Consider the following 27,710-nt stretch of genomic DNA (forward strand, 5'->3'; position numbering starts at 1 on the left):
CTGCATGAACATTCTTCCCAACACAATGGGCCACTGGGGAAAAACTTACTATGCACCAGTATCTTGGGAACACTTCAGTCTTCAACACATCTATGCTCCAAACAGTGTTGCCGAGAAAATATTATTAAATTCCACGTTACAGGTGGTGTACTGAGGTGAGGATCAACAGCCATGGACAGACCAGTACTGTTTCAGCCTGTAGTCACCTCTCAGTTAAGCATTGCATGGCTCAGCTCACAGGTCCAGCTGGTATCAAACCCAGCTTGCCACCAAGACCTTGATCACTTGCTACAACGAATGCAACTAGAACACAAATGTTCAGGAAAAGAGCTTAAAAGAGAAAGTAGTTTCCAATGCACTGTTTCAGCAAAGTTTCCCGCCCTTTTCAAGCACATCTACTACTCCTTTTGTATTCCAGTGACACCCTGTGGCAGTTACCTAGACTGCAGTCTATCCAAGTCTCAATAGTCATGTTAACAAAGGACTACAGGGGTAACGAACAGCAAATCAGAAAACAGAGAAAGGACATTGCAGCACTGAGTTGAAGGATTGCTGTGCAAGAGAAACCTGTGCATTTCATGCCTCAGGAGTAGTGAGGCACAGCAGCAGAGTTACTTACTAGCAGCCTGTGACGCTGTCCCCTTGACTCCCCAGCCACAGCTCAGCAGGTAGATTCAGAGGCAGTACTCCACCCACTGTTACACCTTTCCCTTGGGTGCAATACATCATTTCCAGGCAGATAGAACATGGTGGAAAGAATCCAGTGTTATTGACTCAGCTTCCCAGGCCTTTTACTGCAACACTGAACCGCAGTCTGCACTCCGATATTTCTGTCTGTGCAAGTTACAAGGGGTATCCCAGCTGTATCAATTAGAGGACTGCAGCCTGTGATCATAAAGTCTCAGTTTTCATTGCATTAGAACAGACTCACCTACCATTCCAAGAGTATAATTTCTATATGTGCCAGCTACTAAGAGGAAAAAAACACACACAAGTGAATTCAAACTGCAGCCTAGTATTTATACTGTTTGCTCTTAACCTCATAAAAAAAAATACTTCTCGTAACAGCACGTGGACTTAACTTTTGCCCTTCAACTCTTTACCAAGTGAAAAAACATATTGGATACACCGCCTCAAACCACCTCAAAGTGGATCTCTAATACAAGAGTCAATCAGGCAGGAGAATCGCACTGCATGACATTTTACATAATGTAAATCAAGGCCAATCAGGGCATATGTGTCTTCTCTGAAATTATGTGCCAAAATTACAGTTAGCAAACATTTTGGAACATGAGAGACATAGACATGTGCAACACAGATAAAAGTACCCAGGGAACTCAACTACTCACACACACACAAGAAGAAAACCTCAAACAAAAAAGTCCACAAGCATCCAATACATCAGCCCACAAAAGGTACTCACATCACTGCAGTGCAATCTTCAGAACTTCTCAAGGGTCTTAAGATTGCTGGAAGTTAAGTTTCCACCACAAAAAAAAAGAAAAGAAACTCCCCATGCACTAAAATCCTGCTACAGAGTATGCGAAGGATGACCACAGCTTTATGAAGGCTGAGTAGCGTCTCAGCAGCACCTCTGGCATGCCAAAGGCTGTCTGGAGCCCCTTAGCTCAGCATGCGTGGCCAAGGAATAGCCAAGAGGAAGGTGAGTAAATAAAAGGGGGTAGTGGGGATCTTGGTCTCCAATCCCTTTTCCTGAGCTACAAATGCCTTCTGGTTATTCAGCACAGAGTGCCTAGACAAGTGAGCACAAAACCCCTAAGGATGTCCCAATCTTCTGAACAACCAAGTCTTTGTAGATCTCGCTTAAGGGTGTGAGGGTGAAGGGGGTGTGAAGTCTAACAACCTCATTGTGTAACTTTCCTTACTGTCTCCAGAACATATTTTATTAACATTACTGTTAAACTTCACTGTCAGCAAGTTCGCTGATGACACCAAACTGGGAGGAGTGGCTGACATACTGGAAGGCTGCGCAGCCATTCAGAGGGACCTAGACAGGCTGGAGAGTTGGGCGGGGAGAAATTTAATGAAATATAACAAGGGCAAGTGTAGAGTCCTGCATCTGGGCAAGAACAACCCCATGTATGAGTACAAGTTGGGGACAGACCTGTTGGAGAGCAGCGTAGGGGAAAGGGACCTGGGAGTCCTAGTGGACAGTAGGATGACCATGAGCCAGCAGTGTGCCCTTGTGGCCAAGAAGGCCAATGGCATCCTGGGGTGTATTAGAAGGGGTGTGGTTAGCAGGTCGAGAGAGGTTCTCCTCCCCCTCTACTCTGCCCTGGTGAGGCCGCATCTGGAGTATTGTGTCCAGTTCTGGGCCCCTCAGTTCAAGAAGGACAGGGAACTGCTAGAGAGAGTCCAGCGCAGAGCCACGAAGATGATTAAGGGAGTGGAACATCTCCCTTATGAGGAGAGGCTGAGGGAGCTGGGTCTCTTTAGCTTAGAGAAGAGGAGACTGAGGGGTGACCTCATTAATGTTTATAAATATGTAAAGGGCAAGTGTCATGAGGATGGAGCCAGGCTCTTCTCAGTGACATCCCTTGACAGGACAAGGGGCAACAGGTGCAAGCTGGAACACAGGAGGTTCCACATAAATATGAGGAAAAACTTCTTTACGGTGAGGGTGACCGAACACTGGAACAGGCTGCCCAGAGAGGTTGTGGAGTCTCCTTCTCTGGAGACATTCAAAACCCGCCTGGATGCGTTCCTGTGTGATATGGTCTAGGTAATCCTGCTCCGGCAGGAGGATTGGACTAGATGATCTTTCGAGGTCCCTTCCAATCCCTAACATTCTGTGATTCTGTGATTCAAACATCAACATTAGCACTCCACCATATGAACTTAAACTATCTAGAAATGCACCCTATTTTGGGACCAAAAAAAATAAAAAAAAAAAAATCTTTGCTCTGCTGGAACCAACAGGAGCTTTGCCCTCATCTTCAGCAAAGTCACAATTTCACCCTGAATGTACGTTACTGAAACAAACCACTGCTTTACAGCTGTACATCTGTTCCTGCCCCTTATCCTTGACTAATGTAGTCCATTCCCTGACCACTGCCTCAGGATGACGTAGGCTTCCAAGTTCAGCAGTACAGCACACTGGCAGAGTGGTGCTTATGCACAACTACAACAGGCAGCAATTCCGCTTCCTACTACACATGACTACTACTAATTTTGCTACTATTGCAAATTGAAATGCAGTATCTCCAGCAGACAATCTGCATATCGGGGTTCAGTATGTAATCTGCAATTGTGCATCTTCCGCTTTACGTGTGCAAGGGTGCTGACAACTAAGCCAAGCATACCATGACCAGCCCCACATGGAAAATAGAGGGAATATTACAAAATTCAGGATGTCAAACCTCACTGTTCAAGCCAAATGAACCACTAAACTCCTATTTTCCTTTTTGTTAAGCTGCCTTAAGAAAGAAATAGAGGCAGATCAAATTTCATTCTAAACTTCAGGGTTTTATAACAATGAGCTTGCTGACCTGTACTTTATCGCTTGGTTGCTGATCTCATCTTACACAATTATACAGAGAGAACATGGTTAAGCTAAGCTCCCACCACGCTGCTTTGATAACAAGGTTTATGGCTTGAGTAGACTTTTTTTTTTTTTCACTTCTACCTTAATAACCTTTTTATCTTTATATAATTTTAGTAAGTCAAACTCGTAATTAGAAAAGAGGGGTATTATCTATACATTTGACTTTCTGGAATCTGCTTTTTATTCTGCTAACAGTGTCTGGGCAGGAAAATGAAAACAAGAGCAGAGCTTTTGAATGATGTGGTGTTATGGAAAGTGCAGTTAACTGGAGACAGGCAGCAGATACTTAACCGAATCAGCACCCATAGGAAAAAGAAAACAAAAAATCAAGAATTAGGACTTAGGATGTAATAATTTACACTATCCCTGTTGGTTAACCATAATCTTTCTCAATAAATTGATTGGCCTAAAACCAACTAATCTTCTGGACTTGGATAAACCTATTAATTCCTATAAAGCCTAAGATCAGACAGAAACATTCATTTTCCAAAAGCAATCCATTACAACACTGCTGCTGGTCTAGCAGCAAGACACAAGCATTCCAGAAACTGCCACCAGTCCAGCAAACGAACATTAACAGGGGGCCAAGCAGCATTACCACTCATCCTTTCCACTAACACAGTGGACATTTCTCATGAAGAAGAGTCAGCTATTTTGTTTCAGCACCCATGGTCTTTTCCTGTGCATCTCTATCTGAACACGTCTATATTGCTCATTGCCATAGTAACTAAAGACACTAAAATTTTCTGTCTGCGTGTCAGGGTTCCCCCCTCAGGAACTCAGTCACCACTCCAAGGTCCCATCCCTTCCCTCATCAACAAATGCTGAAGTCCCCGTGTGACAGACACATCCCAGGCACAATCTTCTTGTTTCTCTATGTCCAAGCATCCAACATCTAACATAGCAGCTCCTATCTAGCAAACACAAATACTTTATGTTATTAACGGCTGGAAGAATACAGCAAAAGTGAAAGGAGCAGTAGGTATCCCAGTGGCCAGCTAAATAGGAGAGAACCAAACAGCACCAGGAGGGGGCTTTCATTAGGTCCCACTCTCTTTCTCCAACCCTATCCAGCCTACACAGCGGAGACTTTACCTTTCAGACTTCAGTCCGCTGAATAACACTGTTGCAGTATCCCTACAGGAGCAGTCTTGGAGAGTAATCACTCCAAATATCTATATACACACACTTGCATACATCCTAGTCACATGCTTCTAACAGGAACATTTCTTTTCATGCAATTTTCATTGATGTAAAACATCAGATTCAACAGAGGGAGATGCATCAGAGAAAGATACCCACATACACACCAAACACAGAAGGCAGGAAGAGAGATTTCACTGGCCTTTCAGTCACAGACTCAACCAAGTCTTATGAGCAAGTCTTAACTTCCTAGCAAGACAACAATGCTGAATAAAAGTACACAAACGTGAAGGGGAGGGGTGTGGAAATCTATCCAGGTTTAGATGCCTGGTGTCCTTTGTGGACTCAAAAAAAACCCACACACACAAAAAAAAACAAACCACAGATGTGCTGTGCTGCAAGTACTTTCCCAATGTACGCTTATCCTTGTCCTAGAAAGATTCATCGGCAACACTCCAGTAGAGCACGCTAGCTCCTATACCTTATCAGTCAGATGCATCTGATTTCCCATATCCTCTTGGCATAAAGAGATTATACCTTCTACAAACATTTGTAATTACACTATATATTTTGGATGTTATAAATAATTAGTTTCATTTGCATTTCACTTTAACCAGTTAACAATGATTTCAAGGTACACTGGCCAACAGGTAAGTACTCCTCATCAAAGTGTGTGGCAAGTCTACAAGCCAGGACATGGTTAACTCCTTACCACATGGTTATTTTTCCTCAGCGCATCATCTAACGTTATCCAAAGGGTAACTGCACCCCAAGAGCTGTACAGGCCAGCTGTAGATCTCTCACAGAAGCTCTATGAAGGTAAAGGAACGAGAATCTGCAGGTGACTTATGATGACCAGCAAAGCTTATTCACACAGCAAGACAGTGGGGATGAGCCACACATACCTGAGGAGCTGTAAGATTCAGACAGGAGTCACAGCTATTAACTATACAGCTCAGCAGAAATTGGAGCTCAACAGTACTCACCCAGGAAAGAGGAGACCAGGTTAATAGTCTAGACAGACAGGCTAATTCTTTCTATCTGCCAATATACACATTATACCACACGGTGTGGAACAACTTGAAAAGGGAGGTGGGGTAAAAAGGTAGACAACTGAGTATCCACAGTCCCTAATACGCTTCCAGCTGGTGTTTGAGTATATTATTTGGATAGTACCTAACCACAGACTCAAACGCTCTCAACTCATAAAAATGAATTGGTCCAGGTCTCCAAACTGTCAACGAGTTATCGAGGAATACACGGAAATAGGACATCACCATCATTCTCCTCCTCTCCTCCAACTATCTTTTCCAGGTATGGAGCTTTTCTTTCAAACTGAGGCATCTCCTAGGTTCTGTTTACAGAGCTAGTTTCAAGTCATGAAACCAAAATGGAAAGGCAGCTCTCTATAACATAGAACACTGTACTGGTCCATAAGCCTGGAAAAAAAAACAACAAACAAACAAACAAACCCACCACTGAACAAAAAAAAAACACAACCCAGGCAGATATGCACTCACATTAACATCCTTGGTATTTCTTTCTGCCCAGCATGCTCATTTTCACCGCGTTATGAGCACTAAGCATGGGGCCCATCCAACAAACCAGGATGTTGCGAATTCTGTTAAGAGCCCTATACCTCAGCAGCGCTACCAAGTGCTGCATAAGCAGATCCTCCTAGTAAGGCACAGGGGAAAGATTAAAAATGACTGAAGTATCACAATGCCTAGAGAATTATAGGAATAACATTCACTAACATGCTATTAGCTAAATTCCCTAGACAATAAGTGGAAGAAGTAGCATACGGTGAGGTAAAGGAATGAACAAAGGATGTTAAGTCAGTCACCAAAAAATGAGGAGTGAGATGTGACAAAACCTGTTGCTTTAAAAGCTCAGACTCTAAACATCCATCCTTCCTCTATATGCTGTCCCAGAAAGATAAACACATCGATATTTTTAGATAAGTAGTTTTCTGCCTGATAATTGATCTCATCCAAAAAATTACACAGGGATAAACAATCCTTTCAAGCTGCCTAATACAAGCTTATGTCTCCTGTGATTGAAGGACAACAGGAGATCAATACAGCAGCACAAATTTCACCACTGTTCTCTCTCACAGGAGATTTCTCAGCATCTCCCTGCGCTCCACTGCTGAAGATGTGCACCAGCTATAATAAAAACACTATTGCCAAGTTTTCACTTAAACCATACTGAAACAAAAAGAACACTCCTCACGCTGGACCTATCTTGCCGCTGGACTTTCTGCCATATAACTTTGGTCTCCTTCTTACACTACTGCTAGGTAAACTATACCCTAGACTCTTCAGAGTAAAGGCCTCGGGTTTTGCTTTGTGAAATACCTTTCTTGATAAATAATGAAGCAACATAAATATGCATAACAGGCAGCATGGAAAGGAAAAACCTCCGTGGATTAGCCATAATCTATTAATTTACTTCTAATTCATGCCTGGTAGATGTTTGCTTAACATGTCTTTAAAAATATTAAGGACAGAAATGCCACAACCCTACTGAGCAACCTCTTTCCATGCTTTGCTATTTTTACAAAAACAGCAGTAGTATTTGTAGGACAAGAATCCAGTTATATTGGGCTGGGGGATGCTAATGAGCCGCACACAAACACCTTCATATGGCTACAAGCTACAATATGCACAGCAGGCACATTTAACAGACAAAGGAATGGAGTGCACCACAAGTAACTTGTCATAGGTCTGCAGAGAAACCACTTCTCTCCTCACCTGGGAATGCAGGTGAGCCTGAAGTAAGAGCCTCAGCAGCCCTTGCTAACTTTGTTTCTCTCAGTGCTGGAGGGATCAGGAGCTCCTCTGACAGAAGACATCCTTCATGTGATGGCATATGTCATCAGCAGTCTCTGCACAGACCCATGCCCAAACTGTTCATAAGCCACAGTCTCCAGTTAAGTATCGGCACATTACCTAACTCACAGAAACAATCCCTGCTCTTGAGGGAACTTGCATACAACAAACCAAAGACTGTCACACAAAAAAAAAAAAAAAAAAGAACAGTATCATTACGTTCCTGGGCAGCAGGCCAAGCAGGGATCAGCAACAGCTTCAACAACTAAATACCTAGCATTAAAACTACTTTTTTAGTTTAATTTTCCTCCATAGATAAGTCAGACAGGGCTGCTGAAGTGTCTCTAAATAACCGCAAGCCCATATTCAGTGAATTCATGGTACATATAGCATCCTGAATCACTCAGTACCACCTATGCTTCCAAGGGATGTCACCACCATATGGGCAGCCACTTCCTCCAAATGAAGAGGAAAGGGCAAGGAGAATGGCAACACGAAAGAACTGTCAGTATTTACAGGGGACTGGTTACCAAAAGTTTGTTTTAAGTTACTGAGGGTGGTGTTTTAGTTACAAATGTGTTTACTGTAATATACAAGAACACCCATCTAGAGGAAGGTCACAGTCTTGCCTACACTGACACCTGGGGAGCAGCCCTGGCAGACTGCAGTGCAGGCCTTCAAACCATTAGTGGCATTAAAAAGGCATCTGCCATCTGGACGTTCAATCAAACAGATGAGCTGAGGAGGAGCCAGAAGGCACCTGCCTGGCACACAGAGTGGATTCCAGTTTTCATTTCATAAGTCACCTAAGATACCATCTGGGCATGAATTTGCCTTTCTAAATTCTGAGAAGACATTGTCCCTAATAGAGTACAATCATCATCAGCAGAAAATAGTCTGTCACCTTGGAGAAACCCAAAACACTAACGCACAACCACACCACACAGCTAAGACAGAAGGCCCTACATGCAGAGCTAGTTTCCACAGTAAAGAGGCGTGTTCAGAAACCATTATTTTGGACAGACAACCCAGGCACATCCCAGGAACAGAAAAATCACATTTTACCAGCAGTAGCTACTTCACAACCTACATCATACAGTCCTCTGTATGATACCATTACCACACACAGAGGGAACAGGCAATTTAAGCTAATTCTTTCAGCATCGTTACCAACACAGCATCAAGATGTAATGAAGTCATCAGACTTGAGTCAATTTAACAGATTGCTACTGAAAATGGGATCTAATGCCCTGTGCTCCTCCTTCACCTCCACTCCTGTGAATTATCAGACAACAACTTAGCATTCACTGATCTCTCCTACAAGGCAGCTCCACTCACCAAGCCAGCATGGGACTAACCAGTAAAAGACAGGTCTTCTACCAAAGAGCCCAAAAAATACCAGAGCCAGAGCAACAGAGCTCTGGCCACATGGCCAGAAGCAAAAGCAGCAAGGACTAAGTCCCCCTTTCAACAGGGGGGCAAGCTGCCAGCCTGGGCATTCAATGAACTACTGCACAGCAAGCACCAAATACAAGAAGAAACTGAAAGTCATTCTTACACAGTGTGAAGAATTGGTCTCCAAAACAAGAATAATTTCTCTTCCCATGCCTGCATGTTACTTGAATTTTTAACTTAGCACCAAACCAAACAGAAAGCAACTTGAAAGTCACCATTTTCTACACAAACCATGGCCATTAAAACACCTTGGTTTTCAAGTGTCCCAGAAGAGGCTCTCAATAAAGCATGAAAACCATTTGCTAAGTGTCCTGGTTTGGACCAGAACAGAACCAGTTTTCCTTTCAGTGATTTTTCCTTTCATTTAAGTCTCTTCTAAGTAACTGCAGTTACTAAGTAACTAAGTATCCAAAACTGATAACCAACTTGACATTAAACACCATCAGAAACCACTGATGTAGCCCAGAATCTATTTGTGACACAGTTTCTGCTAAGTAGCTAGGAAGTAACAAAACTTTTCTTCCAATACAAACTGTGGGATCTTTTGCTTTTCGTTCAACCCACTGGCAATGAAAGTTAAATCATTTTTCCTGCAAGAAGACAGTCACAAATGGGTACCAATTACATTGACTTCCTTCAAAAAGGCCCGGAAGATTTATTTTGTCTTACAACATCTAGAGCACACCACTTACAAGATAGCTGCCCAAAACAGAGCCCTAGACACACACATTCCAACTTCACCAATGTCCTGCTCCCTTTCCCAGAACTAATCAGTCAAGGAAAGTAGAGTGTCGGTCTCAACCCATTTTAACTCGATTGTTAAATTAACAGATACACCAGTCAAAGTTTTTGTTCCTACTATCAAGCTCACAACATTTTGTTTGCCTTAGGCCTTGCTGACCTTGGCACAGAATAGGAATTATATTTGTAGTTGGACGACTAGTTCTCCAACAGTTTCTCCTGTATTACTAACACACACCAATAGGTCCTTTATAGGTATCCATCTTTTTTGTTTACCGTAACACTTCACTGCTACCAGAAAGACAGACCTCAATCTTTCTTGAGGCTTGAGAGAGATGCTGATGCCCTCTGGAAGAATGCAATGAGCATTCTGTTTTCACAACACAAACTTAAGACCTAAACACCCTTTTCAAAAGCTTTTGGGAAACTTTGTAATAATGTTTAATTCCTTACCCCACCCATCTTAGTTTAATTACCAAGAAAAACTGCATAGGAAAAAAACCCACACAACAGAGTATTCACCCTTTGCTTTTCAACCCTGTCCACTGCTTCCTCTCTTAGCTGTGGTCACTAATCATTCCTAATTTAACGCTCTTGTTTTCAGGTTGGCACACCTTTCAGTAAAGATGCTCTAACCGCACTTCATCAAGTGGATCCCTTCTCTTACCAGCAGTCCTCAATCCTCAAAGAGGATCCCCTGGTCATAAAAGCCAAATCCCTTGTCAGAGGTGATACTTTACAGATCTATTAAGAGCCTTTCTAAGAGAAATCCCACACTGTCGTACCTTATCAACCTTCTGTAGTCATGACTACGCATAAGATTGCACCTCTAGGTTTTTTCCAAACACCTCCATCAGATGGGCTGCTTTGTTCATAAGCTACGCAAGCAATACCGTTTTGGATTACTCACAGAAGATCACTTTGATTTTATACACAACTGCTATGACTTCACGCTATGAACAGACTGGAAGAACCAGGGACACTGAACACAGAGAAGCTCCATTTTCATTCAAATATCCTCAGGAAGCCGCATAAAGGAAAGAAACAGCATACCATGTTTTCATGTTTTGTTCTGTATTGCCTACAAAGTGATCTCTGTGAGGAATGCTTGCAACCAGAAGAAGATTGGAGACTTCCTCTGTTGCTCACAGAAGTCTAAGTTATAAACTTTCCTCCCCACTTGAGAGGGGGGAAAAAAAAAAAAAAAAAATAAATCTTGTTTCACCAAGCAAGTGAAGTTCCCTGCTACCATTTCTAATAGAAGTTTTTTTACATTTAAGACAAAAAAAAATGCAAATACCCCAAATATATAGCAGCTTCTGGAGAACAACAATCGGGCACGTCACTCCCAGCTGTCCTCCCTAAGAGTAGGTTTTTTCTCCTTTCAGTTTGGGCGGGATTGGGATTTGACATTTACAAATGGCAATACAACAGGCATCCACTGGAATGCCTTCCTAAACCCACTGCATGTGAGACACTCTCCCCTTTCCGTCCACATGAATATGGCACGAGAGCAGATAGTCCCTAGCATTAAGAAAAAAGACACTCTAGTCTTTGACTCACCATAGTAGGTGCTACACAGCAACTTCAAGACAGTAGCACCTACCCCACCAAACAGCTATGTCTGACAGGGTCAAACACTGGAATCAGCAAACGCTTAAACACAGACCTCTCAAAACTGCTTATTATGCATGCTCAGTACCAATGACAGTACTTGGAAGAAGGCAAACATTACTCAGAAGGTCCCTACACAATCATAGTTGTAACTCTGAGGTGAAATTTTTGCTGTAGAAGTCAAGGAAAACCTAGTATGAAAGATTTAATGGACACGACACTGGCATTTTCTGCCATGCAAGGGTGTACAGCACTAAAGACCTCCAGCTTCACTGATTAAAAGCTCAACTTGATATGGCTAGGAGAGACTACTGCTTCAACTCTTAAGTGCTTTGTCTCTCAAGAATGTGCAGTTTCTTCATGACCATGTGCTACCCCAGTCCATCAATTTAACTATTAGGCTGCTTCTGAGACTTAAAAGCAAAATAAAACCCCTTGGCTTTGCTTAACCAAGGAGAAATTGAAAAGAATAATGAAGCTCAAGGGCTATGAGTTCACATCTTCAGCTCTCCAAGCTGGCAGATCACAAACACACAAGTTCTTAGGATTAACTCCTAGAAGATTTCTAGTATCCTTCTTCATCCATTCCAGTAAAATGATCTTGCATGTGAAGAATACAAAGAGACCACTCCAAAACAGAACAGCTTCTTGAGCAGGACTGTTGCAAATCTGGGGTCTCTCAAGACTCCACTCACTCAACAGCCCACACTGCTTTCTGTAGTGAACACAAGCATCACAGTCCTGTTGTTCAAGTAATAACAAGTATTTGAGGATGAAAATGCTGTTCACAAAAGTATGATTAAGCATGCAATACTCTCGAGCAGTCACCAGATGTCACCAAATCTCAAGAGACTCGGAGGGAAACTCTCCGCAGGCCAAGTGATAGAAAAGGAAAAGGTGGTTTCTATCATACGTACATAGCTTCAGGTCAGAAGACCGACCAGCAAAAGCAACGCAGTGACCAAGACAACTTCCCATCAAACAACTTAACACATGCATGTTTAGCAGTTAAAGAATCTGGACTGGCCATCTAAGGCAGTGCCTTCTAGCCTCTCTATCTCAGCCACTTGGCTGCTGCTACCTCTTCTTTCTCACTTCTCACCTCAAGCGCTGTTATCCTTGCTCCTCAATCACCCATACAGGAACACTGCCTCTGGAAGCGATCACCAGCCTCACTTCCCAGGACTTCCACAGCTCTCATGCAACCCAGGTTTGCTCACCACAGTTCGAGGCTGGGTGGAACTGAAACTCTTTGTCATGGCGCTCTTATACATACCCAACAACCTCGGTGCCAGATGTTAATGCATCATCTAGATTTGGTCTCTCCGATCAAAACTTCTTTATTTCTTTCATGAATTTGGGTTCCAGCATTTACATTCCAAACTACGACTGGCAAGATCCTGGATCTGCCTTTTGTACAAGGCAGGACGCAGGCAAAGCATGTTCTGCCCACATGTAATGATCCAGCCTGCCACTAAAATGAACGCTGCGCCAACATCAGCAATCTTACAGTCCATTCTAAAATGGCAGTGAAAGTGTCAGGAATAAATCAAATACAGATTTCTACATCATCCACTGTAAAGTTTAAAAAAAAAGTGTATAACCAACACACACACACTCTCCTTGGTCAAGAGGGACTGCAGTACCAGCCCCCAAAATATCCATGTTTGCTTTTCTACGATTTAGTGACCTCCCTATCTTTCTGTCCCTTCTGCTGGAAACAGTAGTCAGTGCTGCGCACATCTAGTCCCGTGTCTAACAGTACCCAATAAAATGCCAATTATTTGGTCTATTGGGCTATTATAGTGTCCACAAGTTCTAGTCATGCTCCAGGGTCCTCATGCAGTAGACACAAAATGAAAAAAAAAAAAAGAAGAGTTCCTGTCCACAAAGTGATGTTGTGATGTTCAATTACTTCCAGTGATGCTTGCAGGGCAAAGTGGCTGCCCTATCTTCCCAGCAGCCATGCACGGATCAGTGACACGCAGACCAGTAGTGCCTAAACCCTCAGCTGTACAAGACTACATCATTTATTCCAGTAGCAGGGAGGGCTAAACATCCCAGCTCCTTCCTCTCTGTCATAGCAGGCCTACAAGGCATGAGCAAGCGCTGCAGCTAATACATGCATGCACAGCAGGCCTCGCATTTTCAAAAAAACATTGGCTCACTGAGCGTCCACTACACAGCACATTCACACAGGTTTGCTGACCCACACTGTTCCAGGGAGAGAAGTCCAGGAGCTAGCTGCTTTTACCAAATCAATTTGTGCAGGCTGCTCCAGATATCTTTCTTCCTAAGGCACTTTCAGATACTAAGGACATGCCACAGTCTCTAGAAAAAGAGGTAGCTAGAAGCCAAGCCACAAAATGCACAAAGAGTTTTTGGTAAACTGTAGGCTTGACAACTCTGATTTAAATCTTCACTTCCCTTTGAACAGAATAGAAGGAACAAAGAATGAGTGCAGGGGAAGAAAGAAAAAAAGACCGGGAGGAAAAGAAATAAACAAAGACAGAGTGGGAATTTAAGAAGTCCACTGATATAACACAGGGCTTAAGGACCCCCGCAAGCCTCAGTCCACCCCCCTACACCCCCAAAACCAAGAACAAAATCTGCTCTGGGTTGGAAACTCCCACAAGACATCTTGATTTCAAGCAACTGAATCCATACACAGGTAACTATGACTCCAAGAAAGTAACGCACAGATGTTTTTAAGACTCTAGAGCAAAACTGGAGACTGTGGTCCATTATATATTAGAATGCAACACGGCATCTCTCATCAGCCAGTGATACAGGGCAAGCTGGCATGCTTGGAGCTGTACTGTCTCCACAGTAGATGGTTCCACCACAGAGAACATTAGCAGCACACCTCTAAACCAGTACACTCATCGTTAAGGAGGCTGAGAATAATTATGAAAGAACAAAAGAAAGTACGTTTTAAAACAAGGGGGTAGTGAAAAATATGGACAGACATGTGAACTTCAGTAAGAACCTCAGGACACACAAATCACACACTCCATTAGGTACAAAAAAAGGCCTTTAAAAACAGAGGAAGAACAATCGCTTACCTTTCAAAAGGGGCTGGAAAGTTGGAATTTCCTGCAGTTTTATGACATCTGGATCATTGCTGACATTCCGGGAGGATTGCGTACCTGGGGCTACCACCACAATGTCATCCATTTTTGCTCGTTGCTTGGCTGGCGACGGAGATGCTGGAAGGATAAGGTGGGGGGAGGGAACAATCAAAATAATAAGCAGATTCCATAATTTAACCCTAAGTGAATGTTACCACGTTTAACATAGTAGAGGTACATTTTCCATATTATGAACGCATCCCTGAGATCGCTCAAGGACGGTACTCTCCCTTCACACCCCCTCTCTGTGAGTCTATTATGTTCAGCAATTTTTTTTCAAAATCAGGTAACACCTGATGAAAGACACGTTGCTTTCTCACGCCAGGGATAATCCGACATGCTTTTGTTTTAATGATGAAGGTAAAAACACCAAACGCTGTGTATCTGTCAGCACCCCACCGCAGTAAGGCTCGTTTATGTTATTAGATATCTTCACAGGAAAGGGTCAGTTCAACAGCTTGATTTCAAGCACATTTGGGACGCTTGTTTCAGGACTGTACACTCCTCGCTATCACTCACAGGGATACATTCAGACGAATCACCTGCACCACTGACACCCTCCTCCGGACTCTCCCCCGAGCTCTGCTCCCTGCTCCCTCCCTCCCGCGCCCCGCCAGCGGGAGATGGGCCCTCGCCCGGGCTCTCGGGTGCACCCACCTCGCCGGCTCTGCCTCCCCCGATCCGGGTGCTGCCCCCCTCGCCGCTCGAAGCGGGCCCGGCGCCCTCCCCAGAGGAAGGGCCGGGCGCCGCCAGCTGCTGCCTCGCTAAGAAAAAGCCGTTCCCTTCTCCACAGCAACCGCCTCCGCCCCTCGCCTCCTCCGCCACCGCCGCGCCAGGCCCCTGCAGCGAGGCGCTGCGCCGCCACAGAACCACATCCCCCTCCCGCAGGCACCCCCGCCGCCCAGAGGGACGGGGAACCCCGCTCCCGGGGCCCTCGCCCTCCCGGCCACCGCCCGCCAACGGGCGGCCCCCTCCCGCCCCGCAGCGCGACGGCCACTGACCTGAGGCGCTGGGCTCGCCTGGGCGGCTCTCGGCCTCTGCGCTCTGCTCCGCTCCCATGGTGATGGCGGCGGCGCCACCGGCCTCGTCGCCCTCCTCCTCCCCCCCGCCTCCCGCAGCGCGGCGGGCAGCGCCGCTACCGCGGCCGCCACCGCTGCCCGCCGACGGGGCTTCCGCCTGCGCTGGCCGGCGTCTGCGCCTGAGCCGCGGGCAGGCCCCGCCCGGCGCGGCGCGGCACGATGGGCGGGCGGGGCTCCGCTTAGAGGCCGAGGTCGCCGCAGCGGAGAAGGGAAGGGAAAGGAGCTGAGGGGATGGCGGCTGTGGGGCCTCAGCCCTCCTGGAAGCTGCTCCGCCGGAGCGGCGGCGAGCGCGCTCGGGGGGCGGGGAGGCAGAGCAGCGCTCATCTATTTTTTTAATTACGGATATTAATTTTTCTGCCCCAAGGCAAATCCGCCAAACCCCAAAGTGCTGGGTCTGCGTCCCAGGCTGCCCAAGGAAGCCACCCTCGGCAGCACCACACTGTTCTCCCGTGGCCTCGCAGACATCGGCTCCCCAAAACTGCAGCCCCTTGCCCGCGGCAGGGCACCGAGCCCTGAGTCGCACGCAGGGAAGGGCCGTCGCCGGAGCGAGGTAGGATCATAGAATCATAGAATCGTTTTGGTTGGAAAGGACCTTTAAGATCATCGAGTCCAACCATTAACCTGGCACTGCCATGTCCACCACTAAACCATGTCCCTAAGCATCACATCTACTCGTCTTTTAAATACCTCCAGGGATGGTGACTCCACCACTTCCCCGGGCAGCCTGTTCCACTGCTTGATAGCACTTTCAGTGAAGAAATTTTTCCTGATATCCAGTGTAAACCTCCCCTGGCGAAACTTGAGGCCGTTTTCTCTCATCCTATCACGTGTTATCTGGGAGAAGAGACCGACACCCTCCTCGCTACAACCTCCTTTCAGGTAGTTGTAGAGAGTGATAAGGTCTCCCCTCAGCCTCCTTTTCTCCAGGCTAAACAACCCCAATTCCCTCAGTTGCTCCTCATAAGACATGTGCTCTAGACTCTTTACCAGCTTCGTTGCCCTTCTTTGGACATACTCCAGCACCTCAATGTCTTGCACCTCAATGTCTTTGTTGTAGTAAGGGGCCCAAAACTGAACACAGTATTCAAGGCCGAGTACAGAGGTATGACCGCTTCCCTAGCAGCAGCCTGGACCAAAAGTCCACAGGCAACTCGGGTTAAGCAAAAAAAAGCAAGTGAAAAAGAGAAGGAAACATACTTTGAGATTTCAGACTTATTATTTTCATATTTGACAGTCAAATCAGCAAAGAAGCCACGCAATTGACCCTGACAGAAGAAATGTCTATAAATATGGAACAGTGCTAGCTTCTGAACAAGTCCATTCTCTGCTCACATACGATGCCCAGTGTCATTTAAAGCTCTGCACTGAACTCAGTGTCGTTTCTCTTGGCTGCCTTTGCCAATTGCCACCAAGATTTAATTTAGTACAAAAATAATGCTCCTATCTCATGGGAACTGCACCTCACAACTGTTACTGAGATCAAGGCTGTGGGAAGACAATCCCAACCCAACACCACCTTTCACCAGCTGTAGGCTGTACTATGTGCTTCTGTAACCTAATAATAATAGACCTTCCTTTCAACTACCTGAACAACTGCTTGATTCCTGCTAAAATAACAAACAAATAGTATGAAAGCAATGTAATTATTTTGGGTGAGGAACAAACTATTGTTCGCACAATTCAGTTTACAGACGAGTTCCCAATCTGCAATATGCACACACATGATTGAAGTCACACCTGTGAGTAGTCTCAGTGGCTTTTAAGGAAGGACTGGCAGTGTTCAAAGATTAATGCAGTGTTTAAAGATAAAGTGCATGATGTCTGTAGGACTACAGCCTAACCAGTGCTTGCCATAATGTCATTTGACATTATCCATCAGTCTCGGACAAATTTTAAAATTAGCTCCATTGGATCAGCACATTTAACTTCAATTCATGTCCTTTCCAGTTCTGAGTAATGGACTTCTCGCTCCTCTCTGAAATGTTTTCATGTATTATGAAAGTGTGAATTTGCGATATATTACCACCCCGGAGAAGTTTTTAGTTTACCTATCAACCAATATACATGTCTGCCACGTGGATTTTTATCACTGAAAATATTATTAAAATACAGGTATATTTTTAATGTGTTAGTTGCGTAAGTGAATTCTTTATTTTGCCTCTAGTGTGGATATAACACAAGCCCTCTGTAGTGTTCTGCAGCCGGTAACTAAATTAATATACCTGAAACAGTGTATGGTTGTACGTATCTACATTAGAATATATAAATCTGATGTTTGTATTACTGTGGCCCAAGCAACCTAAGGGCCTTGGCAAATATTTTATATCATTTCTTATCAGTTTCATTTTTCCTTTATGACTTACTCTGTACATTCAATGCTTGACATAAGTTGATTATTTGAAACTGTCCAAATGGTATATTAAATATGTAGCTGTAGGTTCCTCAGAAGGGCCAGGCTAGGGCTTAAGGCAGAAGCTGTACTTGGGGCAGCACAGTACAGGAGTAGCCCTGACCCACCTGCCCCCTGCATTGTGACCCACGGGTGTGCAGTCCCGACTCGATGGGCACAGTCCCCTTGGCCTCATTGCTGCCACCAAGCATTACAAAATGCGACTGCTACATTCTTGGACCCTCTGAGACTGGCTTACAATGACTAGTTTGGAGGCGAGGGTGTTAACTATACATATAGTGTATTTGAGTGTGAATACCCACAAACATACATATATATATATATATATTTGAAGTTCCTCTTATCTGCACCCAGGTATTTCACCCTGTAGGGCACCAGCTCCCAAGCAGAGAGGTGCTCAACAGAGGTAGCAAGACACCTTTAGTGATGAAGCACCATGACGCAGGGCTGGCGAGGTCCCACCATCCTCCCCTGTCTCGGCCTCCCTTCCTTCCCATCTCAGTGGGGAGGGAAGCGCAGCAGCTGCTGGGCAAGGCTGGCTCTCTCCTAGCCACCATCAGTGGTTTCTGCATGGCTTTTGATGGACCTCGGCTTCCCTGCACCTCAGCAGCCTGGCTGAGTTGCATCTGCTCTCTCCAGGGAGGTTGGGTGCCTACCCTGCAAAGAAGAGGTAGGAAGGGGGGAAAGAAGCATTGGTGGCTGGACCAGGGCAATTGTGTCATCCGCTAATATCTCTTCTGCCCTGCTCATATCATATTGTTGTATCAGCCCTTCTCATATTCCCCTAATCATCTAAGGCTATCTCATGCAGGTCTCCACATGAACTATCATTATAGTACCCTGACAGCCCTAACCCTTAACGCTATCCCAGTAGTCCCGGTGAAGAACCATTTTCTTCACCCTTCAGTTACAACCACCCCAGCTAGACCTTCAGCCTTTCTTTTGAGCTTTTTTCAGCTCAGCTTCTCTCTCCACCACTATGTAAGCAAAGGCAGGTGGCAGCTGGAACTCTGCCTAACGCATAGCACAGGTGGTATTTGTGCTTGCTTTCAGTATTCATTCCCAAAGTTCATTTACTGTGTGATATGGTTAATAGGTGACACCTCAAATATTCACATTCTCTTACAGCTTTTTCTTTTAACGGTGAAAATAATTTTACCAATTTACCAAAAGAAAGAAACCTGTCTACCCAAAGCATTCCTCTACATTGCCAAAAAATAGAAACAAACATTTTCTTAAACAAATGCAGCTGAAAATTTCAGAAAAAAAGCACCAAGAGTGTGAAAATCACAAGAAATTAGGAATTGCTCCAAATCGGCCATTCGATGCGAAATGTCATGATAGGCTCAGTCTCTTACAACGCTTACGTCCAGACAAAAGCCAACAGCCAGCTAGCTGTATTAACAAAGGAGACAGGGACTGACTGGGAGTGAAGAACAAGCCAGCCGCCCATCCCTTGGCGTGGGTCTGTGGGGTCAGGCACAGCGCCAGGCAGGCAGCAGGGCATCGTGAAGCAGGATGTGCCCCCGCTGCTGCCAGGGAAGGATCTCAGGGAAGCAAGAAATCTCACCTCCATTTAAGTTTCTTTCTTTAAAATAGACAGCAAGTGTCTGCCAGAGACATGACCAGAGTCCCTATTTTCATTATTCTACTCTAACCATTACAGTCTGTAAAATAACCTGCCCTTTGGTATCCCTTCACCCCTAAAAAGAAAATGTCTTTTATTTACAGGCAACTGCATTATTTTAAGTAGGATGCAGGATGAAAGATCTGAAAAAGAAGGAAAATATCTTACAATCCCTTTATTCCTTGCACTCCTTACTCTCTGGGCCACTTTTACTCCTGAACACTGCCCCCAAAATAATAAGAAAAAAATACTGAAAAGAGGAAATGAAAAATCTCCAAGTGAAAACATTACTTAAGGAAGGAATTGCACTAAGGCTGTTGAGGGAAGAAGGGCTAAGCTGCCAGCCCGTGCTCCCAGTAGATAGGCTCGTCCGTACAACTCCATTCAGCAAACACCCCGTGCCCGGCTACGGCTTGGGCAGGATTTACTCAGGCAGCAGAGAGGCTCTTATGCACACACCGAAATATGCACGTGTCCGTTTAGACCAGGATATGCATATTAATTGCTTTCATTACAGCCTCCAAAAGCGGATCTCAGTCGGAGAAGAGCCAGGTCAGGCTCCGAGCAAAACCGCATCAACCTGACCCACCAACCGCCTCGACCTGAAGAGTTTCACCGGGTGGTTTTTCCTTCGCGCCTGATGCTCGGGACGAGCCCGAGGGGCCGGCGGAGCGGGACCACCACCGCAGCCCCGCCGGGCGGGCAGAGGGAGGGCAGGCAGGGGGACACGCAGGCGGGAGGGCAGGCAGGGGGACAGGCAGGCAGGAGGGCGGGCAGGCAGGAGGGCGGGCAGGCAGTGGGACGGGCAGGCAGGAGGGCGGGCAGGCAGGCGGCCCGGCCCCGCCTCCCGGACGTGCCCCGCCGCTGCCTTCCCGCCCCGGGCGCGGAGCGGAGCCCAGCGCGGCCCCGCCGCTGCCTTCCCGCCACCGGGCTGCGGGAGCGGGGGGCGGCCCGAAGGTGCCCCCAGAAACGCATCTCCGCCCCGGGAGCAGAGGAGGCGTCTCGGCGGCTGCTTCCCCCGGCTACCAGCGCTTCGGAAAGCTCGCCGCGAAAGCCGGTGTGTGGTCGAGGAGGGTCCGGTACGTCCGTGGTAAGGGGCGCCCCGAGGCCGGCGTCATCCCAGCCCCGCGAAGAGCCCACCCTAGTGACCATGTCTCCCGGTAGCAGCCGGTGGCCGGTTTGCTTGCTGGTGATCACCTGCGTGATGGCCGGACCATCCCTGGGTCAAGAGTGTTCCGCGGAGAAAATGGAAAATGCCATCATCGATATAAACTTATCTCTGCCCAAAGGCATCAGGGGCGTAGAGCCCGTGTACGCCCCAGCCCCGGAGGCCTGTGTTCGCGCTTGCTGCTTGGGGGAAAAGCTCTCAGGTAACCGGCTCCTCTTCGGTCTTTTCTCTTACTGCGTATGAACACTTGGGAAATTACTTCTGAAGTTTGGGCTCGCGTGGTATTCGAGCAGAAAGGATAAGGCTGTTCTGTATATTCAGCACGGAAATGTTAATTTATCCTTTCATGTGCGCTGCGACTAGTTACAGCTTGCGGCTGCTCTCCCGTTTTGCGAAGTCTGATGTTAGATCTTAATGCAAGACCCCCGTCTGTTCAAGAAAATCGTTGCAGCAAAGAAACAGTGGTAATTTTAAATGTTGAAACCTCTCAGTCCCGCAAACTCCAAGATGCGTAAGCTGTATTTAGTAGACGCGCTATAAAGTAACTCACGTTTTGTGCTATGTTTAATTTTAGCCAAAAATGAGTGCTTACCCTTCTCCGAGATGGCTGGTTTGCATCAAACTCTTGGAGCAGTAGGAGGTAGAGCAGCAAGTAGAAATGGCAGTGTTAAAGGTGACCCCCCCCAAGCAGCAACAACCAAAGCGATTCCTGGGATGTGATGGGGAAAAGTGTATAAATCCTTTCCGTCCCTATGAGCATATCAAGGAGGTTTTCAGATTTATCAGGATTTGTAAGTGAGAAATTATTATATTGAGTGGTGCCAGTGTGGTACAGGTGAGGGGAGGATGAGGGATTAGACTCATTATTTCCCCAAGCTCATCTGTACAGGAAGAGGAAGTTGTGACCTTTCGTACATTGGCTCTGGGCCATTCTTTTGCAGTGCTGGGTTGTTTTTCCTGTAAGAATGTTTTATGTCAGTAGTTTTCCTCTTACACAAGGAAGAACTAATTTAACAGACCAGAGCTTATTATCAAGGTGGTATAAAAGTTCTTACTGCTGAAGTATGTATATATCATGTTTTGCAGGAGACAAGAAGTGCAATTTGATGATTTTTGATACTCGAAGGACAAGCGCACATCCGAACTGCTACCTGTTTTACTGCCCTAGCACAGAGGCTTGTCCAATGAAACCTGTGACAGGATTTGTGAGCTACAAGATAACTAGAGGTAAATAATAGTAAAAGCCACCGATCCCCACACTAGATGACTTTTGCACCTGTGACTTTTCAGTAGAGACGAGAAAATGTTTGGATGTTGCATTTTTAGTAAAATGTTCTAAGCCAAGCGCTGTAATTTGACAATGTTGCTCTTTTTCCTTTGTGGGAGGTGGATGGGCAGGTGTGTGGTGAGCTCCAGCGTGGGCCCAGCTTCCCAGTTGGAATAACATCCCAACCTTATGAAATTCCTTCACATTAGATTCAGAACTCCTCATAATTTTTCCTAGCTTAAAAAGAAGCTGCTTCCATCTTGATATATTCAAGATGGAAAATTTCCTGTACATAACGCTGAAGAGTATCACTGAAAGCAATGGAAATAGGATGCCCTTGTAGTCATCTGCATATTCAAAGGATCCATGCTACACTGATGAATACCTTATACACACAGGCAGAAACACTGAGCAAATGTTGCGCAAGCCTCAGAGCTCCGCTGTGATGTTACTGAGTAATTGTCAATAGTAATCATTATTTTCTGCTTTCAGTTAGGGAACCTGAAGCGCAGATGCAAACGGACTAAGCTCAAAGCTTTATGGCATATGGACTGCTCACTTAGAAATTTCTCGCTGTCTTATGGGATTTTTAACAGCAAGTCTTACTTGTTGACTGATGTTGACTTGCACCAGACCTGTCTGAACGGCTGAGATAAGAAACTCATAATTAGACCGTCCTCCTGCCAAGAGTTCATAAGGTGGTTTCAGTGTGGCTGCTTGAGAGAGCAGAAAGCTCGTATTTACAGACTGAACTCTCTTGCTGAAAAAGAGAACTTTTCCAAGAGGAACCATGAAGGGGCGACAGCAGAATATGTAGAAAGATTATTCACATAATGTTACCAAATATTTTTGTGCAAGCACAGTCACACAGGAATTGGGCAAAAGCAATGTGCAACATATGAATTGCATGCCTGTAAAATTATCGTTACAACTACTCTTTTCTCCAGCTCTTTCTCCCCTAGAAGAATACAGGGAATGCAAAGAAAGAAACAAGAAATGTAGTCATGCTTCTGCTTTCATCCTGCGTGTAGTGTAATGCTCAGTTAACAACTTTATTTCGTATGCCATCTATTTTTCATTTTGCATTTTTTAGCTTCTGTGAACATTGAATTATGGAAAGATCATGCTAGCTTAGTTACCTTATGTTCCTAATAAGCTTTCAAAGGCAGCAGCTGAGCAGTGTTGGTACTGATGAACATTTCAAGCTTCATTTTTTCATGTGAGAATCTGCATGTGGTTACACTGAAAACCAAACTAAAAGGGGGGAAGATGCTTTACTGGTAATAAAGCAACTTAAAATACTGACGCTATATTAGTAATAAAATTTTGGTTTTTTTTCTTTTTTTTAACTATTCTTGTGGCTGCTAACTAATGGAAACAATTATGGCTTGGGAAGTAAAACATTTCCTGGTCCTGGTTTCAAAGAGCTATTGCTGAAAAAGAAATAACGTTTCTGATTCCTGCTCCTTGGGTACTTTTATGGCGTTTGCCTTTTCCGCTCCACTAAGATACCCAGGCAAGACTGATGGGTTCTAGCAAAGTATGCTCAGGTGGTGTTTAGTTTACTCTTTTAAGAGTGACAACCTGAAGTTTGGTTTCTAATGCAGCTTATTGGATTTGAGATATCAGCAGGACCAATTTGGTTTTTTAATATCTTTTCAAAGGTTGACTTGGGTAGTGCCCTTGTTCTTTCTTACCAACAAGCGTATCCTAGTACCCCAGCTGTACCTCGCATGTGACAGCTTTGGGCAATTACATTTGGGAGCTTGTAGTCTAAAATGCAGACAAAGGATACTATCATCTAGTGAGTGTTCGGTGCTGAAAATGTGAAGTAGAGTTAGTTAGTGCAGGCAGTTAATTAACTCAAGCGCTGCAGAGTAGCAGTGGTACTTAACTCCCGTATGGGACGTAGCCACCCTGTGCTCCCTTCACCCGTCCTTTGAACACTGTGTGCATACTCTGTGCTTTTCTAGCTGTTGCCCAGGGGAGCGAACAGAAGATGACATAGCATGCTGCAAGTGCCGTGTAGCTGTCACACTCCGTCCGCTGTTTGTTTAAAGGCACGGGAGGGGGAAGCGTCTGTGGGAGTGCATCGGGAACAGGGAAAAAGTGAGCTGGGGACTGGCTCCATGGTGGTGACAGGCCATTTCCTTGCTGGTGTGGAAATGTGTCCAGAGCTGCAGAAACAGCTGGGAGTTTGACCATACAGTTTCTGATTCTCTAAGAAGTGAACATTTCGTTATTTAAAGCCACTCTCTAAAAACAAAGTATGGCTTTTCTCTAAGTCAGACCTTGCGGTTGGAGTTCATTATCTCTATTTAGGATCTTAGTTTGCTAACAAGCTGGTGCCTGACTGGAAGGTTAGGATAAAAATTGGTGTTTAAAATTCAAGTGAAGTATTTGCTGTGCTCTTGTTTAAAGCATTGCCAGTTTTTTTGGCTTGTTGGTTTTTGAGGGTTGTTTTTTTTTGCATTTCATTTTTTTGTGGAGTCTTAAGGCTTGGAAATATATATTAAAACAGAAGCCAGGTAGGCTTCTTTGCATGTATAATAAAACTGAAATGAATCCATCCCTCTAGATAAGACTTCCTACTTGAGAAAAAAGTGACAATGAAAATGTCATGGACTTTTTGTTATTTATTTCAATTCCAGTGCAGTTAACAAACCTCATTGTTTCTATAAGAAAAGAGATGAGCGAGAGTCAGAACTACTTGAGAGGATGATCCCTTTATAAATGCTCTGGGCGGCAACTGAATGATAACGATTATATATATATATATATATACACACACATATATACACGTGTAAAATCTGAATAATAACAGCCAGTCTTCCCAAGAGCTCGTGCCCACCCAAAGTCTCTCTGTGATACCTGAGTAGAATCAGGTAGCTACTCGGATTATCGATTGTATGGAATTTCTATCACATAACGCTGTTGCTCTACTTCCAAATTCTATTAAATAACATTCACCCACCTGGTTTGCAAGCAATACATATCAACTTCTGGAGAAATGATCACACGCAGTCTTCTTCTTGTGGAGGCCTTCACTGCAAAAACCTTGGAGACTCTTGGAGCAGTCTTTCTTCTAGCATGGCAGTAGGAGCTTGGGTCTTTCCTACAGATGAGTATATGTATAAAATGGCCTATAAAAGGTGGATATTATTGCCACCTTGTATCACAAGACAATTTTTGCATGTGAATTGAATCAAACCATCACAGGGTGCTTGGATATTAAAAGAAAGGGGAGTATATAATCATCTTGGCTAGGTGGAAATGTGTACATCTGACAAATAAAAGTGAGCCTCTTCTTAACTGACAGAGGCTGAGAATGGTTTAAAGGCAATAGGCCTGCTCACTCTGCATTGCACTGCTAAATAAAACACTTATATGTGTGCAATATGAGTACAAAACAATCAGATTGGGATGCTCGCTCTGCACAGGTGAATTCTGTAAGAAGCAGCAGTCACGGTCTGGTGTGCCCAGGCTTGAGACTGACAGGTTTTATGACACAGAATTCAAAAGTCACTCACCATATTTTAAAGAAAGGAAGATCTTGATGCCTCAGTTTCACTAGTCATTACTTTCTGGAGCCCCCTTATATCTCTCTTACTAAGAAATACAAATTGTTGGAGTAAGCCTATGCAAAAATAGATTTAATAATCAAATACTGGTATTTGCTTTCTGTTTCCAGGCACCCATGCCCTGGAGGATACATCCTTCAAAAGTGAGGACTTTTCTTCAAATGGGTATTCTTTGTCTTCGGATGCTGGAGCCTTTATTTCTCACAGTCAGACTAGCCATCAGAATCGTACCGCTGCTTTGCAACAATCTGTCTTTCATCAGGCATCTGAACTCCTGAACCCCATAGCCAAGCATTTAGACAACAGTGAATTTCATGCATTTTTTTCTCAGTCTCAAAGGGCTAAACATCCTGAGAGCTTAGACCCCATCCTGAAGCAGAAAGTAATTAATCTGCCGTCAAATAAGTCTTTTGCTGTTCAAATAGGAAACCCCTCTGCTTCGTTCCCCGCCACTCAGTCTGGTGTTCCTAAACCCAGCAGTACTACTCTTACTGCTCTGCCTTCAAGTACCAACCAACTGGAATCTCATACAACCGCTCTGCCTACTGGTGGTGCTAAACCTACTGCTGTCACCACCACCACCACAGCTACCTTTCCACCTGCTGTAAACACTAGAGCTAAACCTGGTATCCCTGCCACCACCATCACTGTTACTCATGTTCCTCTTTCCAGTCCCACAACTTCTGCTCCTACTTCAACAACCAAGCGGGTGACCACAAATTCCAGATCTGCTACTGCACCATCAGGGCCAAGAACTCCAGCCATCCCTCCTGAGCCAACAGTTGTCTCTTCCAATGATACCAGCCATGTCACCCTCCTCTCTTTTTCAGGTTTCACTCTGCCCACCGCTTCCCAAAACGACCCTCAGGGCTATGACCCATCTGATTCAGAAAGCTACCTGCCAGAGAGTCTTCTGAGAGGGAAAGGTGTCATTCAGCTGGGAGAAAAAAGCAGCCTTGTAGCGGCTTTGCTTTTTGGGATGATATTCTTGTTACTAGTTATTGCACTGACAGGGAAGAAAATACACGAATCTCTTCAAAAGAGACATTATACCAGGCTGGATTATTTGATCAATGGAATGTATGCTGATGTGTGATGGGGAGAGGGAATAAGATTGTGACGAGCATCTCTCATCTTTTGAGAGGACAACTCTGAAACAGAACAGTAGATATTGAAATCTTGGAAGAGGATGGATTCCTTTTTTGGCCACTGATGGGAAAGTGGCAGATGGCTTAGAGGGGAAGAGAACTGCTTTTTCTATGCTGAACTGTAATGTCTATCATTTTTGATTTATTACTAAATCCGGAAAATAAACACTAAAATCCAAGTTAAGCTAAGAAGGTCTTACATTTGAGGAGAAAAAGCATTTGAAGAGCTTAGTGTGTACTGTGACAAGATTAGTGGAATAGAAGTACACCTAATAAATTGAGTACCTGTGCAGCGCATGAGAGTTTTCAATGCTATTTGCACCCAAATGCCCTAGTGTTACACAGCTGTTTGGCAATCCCATTTACTCTATCTGTAGCCTTAAAGGAGTACTTAGTAGTAAAGCTTTGCATCCAAATGGTTTTAGGTACAAACAGTAAAAATTGTAGTACATATAACATAGCTGGCCTAATTTTCCTTAGCTACATACAGTTTATGGATATCTATGTATCTTTATTGTTTTCTTCTGCATACATTGCAAGCTATCCTTAAAACCATGTGCTGCAAATTTGAGTTTGCCTTTTCCAAAGAGCTCGCCACCCTGTAGCACATTGGGTTTTTGCGGTATGTATCAGAGAGCAAGAGTTTTTATCATATCAAAGTAAAGCAAGCTGCAATCAAGGGCTTTCGTGACAAACGTCATGACCAAGTGACCTGGCATATGCATGAGAGAGAATCTGATCTAATAAACATAAATCCCTACCAACCAGTTGAGACTGAATGCCTGATCACAGAGCAAGCAGAAACTTGAGGGGGCTTAGCAAAGAGAGCAGCTGTATTATTGGCGGAAGACACACAGAAAGGTGTAGTCTCCATTTGCTGAACATCTAAAGGGAGGTAAAAAAGTTTTAAAGGAAAATGGTGGCTATGTTTGTCAGTGTTCGCGAGA

General features: G+C 44.8%; 2 protein-coding genes across 2 annotated transcripts in view; one reads left to right on the forward strand and one right to left on the reverse strand.

Moving 5' to 3' along the window:
• Nucleotides 1–15,642, reverse strand: part of BORCS5 (BLOC-1 related complex subunit 5) — a 76,871-nt gene extending 61,229 nt beyond the window's left edge. Inside the window, exons 1-2 of the mRNA XM_068402302.1 lie at nucleotides 15,485–15,642; nucleotides 14,418–14,561 (exon numbers count right to left, since the gene is read on the reverse strand). Of these exons, the coding sequence (XP_068258403.1) occupies nucleotides 14,418–14,561; nucleotides 15,485–15,542 (202 nt within the window). The 5' untranslated portion in view covers nucleotides 15,543–15,642. The remainder of the gene's footprint in view (nucleotides 1–14,417; nucleotides 14,562–15,484) is intronic.
• Nucleotides 15,643–20,490: 4,848 nt separating this feature from the next.
• On the forward strand, nucleotides 20,491–27,217 carry MANSC1 (MANSC domain containing 1). Its single transcript, XM_068401869.1, has 3 exons — nucleotides 20,491–20,969; nucleotides 21,854–21,994; nucleotides 25,726–27,217. The coding sequence occupies exons 1-3, from the start codon at nucleotides 20,750–20,752 to the stop codon at nucleotides 26,709–26,711; spliced, it is 1,347 nt and encodes a 448-aa protein (XP_068257970.1). The 5' UTR covers nucleotides 20,491–20,749; the 3' UTR covers nucleotides 26,712–27,217.
• Nucleotides 27,218–27,710: the final 493 nt, after the last annotated feature.

This window comes from Nyctibius grandis, chromosome 5 (assembly GCF_013368605.1).
Source record: "Nyctibius grandis isolate bNycGra1 chromosome 5, bNycGra1.pri, whole genome shotgun sequence".
NCBI lineage: Eukaryota > Metazoa > Chordata > Aves > Nyctibiiformes > Nyctibiidae > Nyctibius > Nyctibius grandis.